General features: G+C 31.6%; 1 protein-coding gene across 1 annotated transcript; it reads left to right on the top strand.

The window, feature by feature from the left end:
• Nucleotides 1-370: 370 nt before the first annotated feature.
• On the top strand, nucleotides 371-4,672 carry LOC148928657 (protein FAR1-RELATED SEQUENCE 5-like). Its single transcript, XM_089056743.1, has 5 exons — nucleotides 371-566; nucleotides 1,955-2,687; nucleotides 3,154-3,375; nucleotides 3,691-4,340; nucleotides 4,461-4,672. The coding sequence occupies exons 1-5, from the start codon at nucleotides 371-373 to the stop codon at nucleotides 4,670-4,672; spliced, it is 2,013 nt and encodes a 670-aa protein (XP_088912869.1).
• Nucleotides 4,673-6,295: the final 1,623 nt, after the last annotated feature.

Raw genomic sequence — 6,295 nt, forward strand, 5'->3', positions numbered from 1 at the left:
TTATAATTTATTTTTAATTTTATTCAAATAAAACTTGCTGAGGGGTATTTTAGGAAATTAATTTTTAGCATGCAAAACCTATTCTCTTCATCTCAATTGCGTTTCGTCGTTCTCCTCATCTCAATCGCAATTCGTCGTTCTCCTTCAATTCTCGTTCAATTCTCGTTCAATTCACGATCTGCCGTCCACGATCTTCAATCAAGTTCTTCAATTCGTCGATCGCGTTCAATTCTTCAATCAAGTTCTTCTACAATCTTCCTCAATCTTCCTTCCACGATTCTTCAATTCAGGATCGCGTTCTACTTTAATTCACGATCTGCCTTTGATTCACCATCGCGTTTTGCTTCAATTTGGCAATATTCTGACTCTCATGGAGAATATCGACGGATTAGGATCTACATCAACAAATTCCGCGGTTGAAGACGGATTAGGATCTACTCCAACTGGATCTACATCGAACAATGTTGGATCGATTATGGATGATCTTACTAATCCAGGAGGATCTCTTTTTGATACGGATTCAGATTCAGATTTAGAGCCAGAATCAGATAATACCACAGTTGAAGGTTCATGACTTTTTCCAATTGAGTAATGTGTTATTTTTGATGTTTTTCATGTTTGTAGTGTAATCATATTAATAATGAAGTAAATAGTCGGAAAAATGAGCTAAAAACTACGTTGCAACGTTGGAACGCTGATCCATGAGCTTAAAACTAATGAAGTAAAACAAATTTTTTTCATGTTTGTAGTGTATATGCGATTTGTACTCATGATGAACTACACTTTGGTTATCCTGAACTAATAGCAAGTAAAACTGAACTTTTGTTCTTGTTGAATATTAAATGTTGATATTATTGTAGTGTATATGCGATTTGTTCTCATAATGAAGTAAAGTTAAGTTATCCTGAAGTAATAACCAGTAAAACTGAACTTCTGTTCTTATTGAATATTAAATGTTGATATTATTGTAGTATATATGCTGACTTGTTTGCACGTTAAAATGAACTACATATTCTTTTTAATGAAGTAATAAATTGATAAGATGAAGTAATAAATTATGATAATGATGTAATATCATTGATTTGTTTATACAGTTAGGTTTATTACAAAAATAATGTAATAAAACATGAGAATGAAGTAATAAACTGATAAGATTTTGTAATATAAATGATTTGTTTTCCTTTTAATTATAATCTAGTTAGTATGAAGTATTGAATTCATAAAATGAAGTAATAAGTTATGATAATGAAGTAATATAAATGATCTGTTTACACAGTAGGTTTTATTACTAAAATGAAGTAATAATTCATAATAATGAAGTAAATCACTGTTAAAATGAATTAATAAAATATTATCATGAAGTAACATCTTTAACTGATGTGTTGTTTGCATATTAAAGTATGCCATCAATTCGATTAAATTGTTGTTATAATGAAGTAAAGTTAAGTTATCCTGAAGTAATAACCATTAAAACTGAACTTCTGTTCTTATTGAACATTAAATGCTGATATTATTGTAGTGTATATGCTGACTTGTTTGCACATTAAAATGAACTACATATTCTTTTTAATGAAGTAATAAACTGATAAGATGAAGTAATAAATTATGATAATGAAGTAATATCATTGATTTGTTTATACAGTTAGGTTTATTACTAAAATGAAGTAATAATTCATAATAATGAACTAAATAACTGTTAAAATGAAGTAATAATTCATAATAATGAAGTAAATCGCTGTAAAAATGAATTAATAAAATATTATAATGAAGTAACATCTTTAACTGATGTGTTGTTTGCACATTAAAGTATGCCATTAATTCGACTAAATTGTTGTTATAATGAAGTAATAAAACAGCTAAATGAACTAAACTGTTGTTATAATGAACTAAATTTGTAGGCATAAATTGTTTGTTTTAATTTTCCACTGACAATAGTTTGCATGTTTTATATCAGTGTCATACCTACCTGACTGTCCATCCCAAATGAAGCCCTATGTAGGACAAATTTTTCCTAAACTTGATGATGCTACTGAGTTCTGTAATAATTATGCACGGCATGTTGGGTTTGACACTCGTAAACATGGATCAAAGAAGGAGGGGGATCTTGTCACATGGTTATATGTTGTGTGCAGTAGAGAAGGTGAGAAGAAAAATAAAATGCAAGGGCATGAGTCAAAACGTAGACGTTCTTCTAGGAAGTGTTTTTGCAAGTCTAAAATTGGGATTAAGTATTGTAAGGGAATTGGTTATGTTGTCAAACAGTTTGAAGAAAAACATAATCATGATATGGTTGAGGGACGCCATAGGCGATTCATGAAGCTGAATCGCAACATTGATCTAATGCATCAGAAATTTATATTAGATTGTGCAAGTGCAAACATAGGTCCTACGTTGACTTTTAAGTTGCTGAATGAGGTTCTTGGTGGGCTGGATTATGTTGGGTGTACGGTTGTAGAAGTTCGAAACTATAGGCGTGACTTGAGAGCATTTACTCGTGGGGCAGATGCACAGATGATACTTAATGAAATGAGCCGAAAGAAGGAGAATTGTCCGGCATTCACTTATGATTTTGAGGTGAACTCCAAAGATAGGCTCACTCGTCTTTTCTGGTGTGATCCCATTGCTAAGAAGAATTTCCATCTCTACGGTGATATAGTATCGTTTGACACAACCTATTCAACTAACAGGTATGAAGTATGTTGTTTATAGTAAAATGATTATTGATGTGATCAACTTGCATATGCATGAAACATTTACTTTAGGTACTAGTAACTGTCAATAATGAATTAATAGTCTACTGGAATGAAGTGAGTGCATAATTATTTAGAATTCTTAGTTGAATGTAGTAAAACTCCGAAAAGATGAAGTATTTACCAAACAGAATGAACTAACTTATAATGCTGTTTATAGTAAAATGATTATTGATGTGATCAACTTGCATATGCATGAAACATTGACTTTAGGTACTAGTAACTGTCAATAATGAATTAATAGTCTACTGGAATGAAGTGAGTGCATAATTATTTAGAATTCTTAGTTGAATATAGTAAAACTCTGACAAGATGAAGTATTTACTAAACAGAATGAACTAACTTATAATTCATGTACTGCATAACATTTACTGAATCTTTTTGATGAATTGATTTAATGCAGGTACTGCATGATATTTGCACCGTTCACAGGAAAAGACAACCATGGAAGACCTGTAACATTTGGTGCAGGCTTATTATATAAGGAAAATGCCGATTCTTTCTCGTGGTTGTTTGAACGTTTTGTCAAATGCATGGGTTTTGCACCAAAATTGATCATTACTGATCAGGATTTGGGAATGAAGGTTGCTGTGGAAAGAGTCCTTGTTGATACAAGACATCGATGGTGCATGTAGCACATCATGTTTAAAGTTGTGGAAAAGTTACCAAAGAGTCAACTTGGCAATGAAGATTTGAAAAAGGAGTTAAATAGTTGTGTTTGGTCTGAGTATAGAGCCTGAAGAATTTGAAGAATCCTGGAATAATGTAATGGAAAAATATAGGCTTAAGGACAATGAGTGGTTTACCTCTATGTTTGACTCACGAAAATATTGGGTACGTATCCTCCTTTGGAAACATATTTTCTTTCTGCTGAAGTATATTAGCCAATAAATGAAGTATTTTTATTACTTGATGAACTACATGTTCCTGCATATTTTAGGGATTTTCCAATGAGTTTACTGATAAAGACCACATCTATATCTGAATCTCAGAACATATTCTTCAAGAGGTACTCCAAGTCTCGATCTAATCTTGTTGAATTTCTTATGTATTACAACAATGCATTGGATGGTCAAAGGAGCAACAATAATAGGCTTGAATACTTCGATTTTAACTCAATTCCAACTTTGAAAACAAATTCGGCTCTTGAGAAGCATGCATCAACAATTTACAGTGACAGTGGTTTCAAACTAATTCAGAGTGAGATTGAGGAAGCAGTCAATAATGTCACCATGGTGACAGTGTCAACCGTTGGTGAGAATGAGATTTATGTGTTGAATGATAAGTTCTCAAAGAACTGGACAGTTTCATACTCAATTTCTTGTGATTCATATGCATGTGGTTGTAAGATGTTTGAGAGGCTTGGGCTCGTTTGCAGTCACATATTTTGGATCTTGAGAAACAAAAAATTGAAGTTAGTCCCTGATGAGTTACATGGAGGACGCTGGTTGAAGTCTAAATTTGTCAAGTCTGTGCATTTTGGTTTTGACGATAATATTGAGTCATTTATTGCTGTGGATGAGACGAAGCAGGAATACAGGGATATGCATGCAAATTTTTATGATATCGCACGACTTATAGAGGGAGATGGTGATAAAATTTGTGCAATTAGACATATTATGGCTGAAGGGAAAAAAGAAGTACTTGGTGAGGGAAATGTATTGTCTATAAGTGAAACGAGACAGATGATTGAGAATTTTTATGGCTAAGAAGTCCCTAGTGAAATAGAAGTTCATCCACCTGATGTTGTCAGCACCAAGGGTTCTGGTCGACATCTTTCACGACTTGAGAAAGAAATAAGAGAGTTGTCGAAGCCTGGAAGGAAATGTGGAAAATGTGGCGAGATTGGTCAGCATGATTCAAGGAATTGTGACAAGATACAGGAGTTGAAGAAGAAGAAAAAGAGGAAACAACAATGTTGATGCTTGTTGTTCTGTTCTCTAACAGTAGTTCTGTTTTGTTGTTTATTACTTCAGTGGAATATGTTTTGTTCTTCATTTTTTAAGTTCAGTACTTCAGACCCGTAGTTTCTTATTTCATTTATAATTTGAATTAGAATTAGTTTAAACTTTTTATGAAAACAGACCATTAGCTTATTAATTGATATGAGTTTATTATATAATTAAATAGAATATTTAGTTCATTTATATGTGCAAATAACACAACAGTTAAATAGATACTTCATAATAAAAGTCTGATACTTCATTATTATAGATTTCCACTTCATTATTATAATTTTTTACTTCATTCTACAAATTAACTACCCAATGAATTAAATCTATTATCCAATGCGACATTTAAATCTAATATAGAACAAAATTAATAAGCGAAGTACTTTAGTTTGAATTGCTCAAAACAAATTTATGTATATTTCAAAACTTAATCTGCAAAAATCTTCATTTGTATGAGCAAATAACACAGCAGTTAAATTTAAACCATAAACCCATACAACGCAGTAAATAGATACTTCATAATAAAAGTCTGATACTTCATTATTATAGATTTCTACTTCATGATTATAATTTATTACTTCATTCTACAAATTAACTACCCAATGAACTATATCTATTATCCAATGCGACATTTAAATCTAATATAAAACAAAATTAATAAGCGAAGTATTTTATTTTGAATTGCTCAAAACAGATCAATGTATATATCAAAACTTAATCTGCTAAAATCTTCATTTTTTCTTTAAATATGCTGCAATCATTTTCTCAACATCTATTACATGGCTATTGCTTTCCTCTTTATAGCATGTTGCGGTAACTTGTTTGTTGTTGAAGCTTGTATGGTTGTTATTTGCTAACATCAATGCTGAGCAATACTTGGCCCTCAAGCTCTGGAGAACATCTGAACTTGATTTTTTTAAACCACAGTTCCAACATCCTTCGCGCTCACCCTTGTATGTTTTCATGTGGCGCATTAGAAATACTCCACAGTCTTCAACATTTTCAGAAGTTCTCCATGGCATTTTGAATCTCTGTATTTCAGCATTGGATATTGTCTTGCACTGTTTGTGAAGACCAATGTTGGTGAGGAAGTGACAAAAATATGATCTCTGCATGGATAATAAAATATATGTTATTTTTAGTTGTGTATCATATGTAAGTGTAATAAAATTAAATCATATGTGAAGAATACAAACCAGCGTCTCTGAAATGTCACTATAATTGGTTGTGAGATCATTGTCATCGCCATTTTCAGAGTTATCTAGTACAACAATTCCATTTCTTTTGAAGCAAAAGCAAATACCATAATAATGCTCATTCGCACATGTGGGGAAAAAGACCTATGTAATGAAGTAAAAGATCACACGAATGAAGTAAAAAACTGGGAGAATGAAGTATTGTTAAATATCTGAAGAATATGAAACAACACAGCAGCTGAGTTTATTCCTAAAACCATAAACCCATACAAAACAGTAAATAGATAGTTCATATTTAGAGTCTATTACTTCACTATTAAGTTTTATTACTTCATTTTGGCAATTAACTACTTCATAGGTTTATACAGTATAGCTTTAACTTTATTTTTTCAAATTA

This window comes from Salvia hispanica, chromosome 4 (genome assembly GCF_029641045.1).
Source record: "Salvia hispanica isolate PSC_SH4W2 chromosome 4, Shi_PSC_v1, whole genome shotgun sequence".
NCBI lineage: Eukaryota > Viridiplantae > Streptophyta > Magnoliopsida > Lamiales > Lamiaceae > Salvia > Salvia hispanica.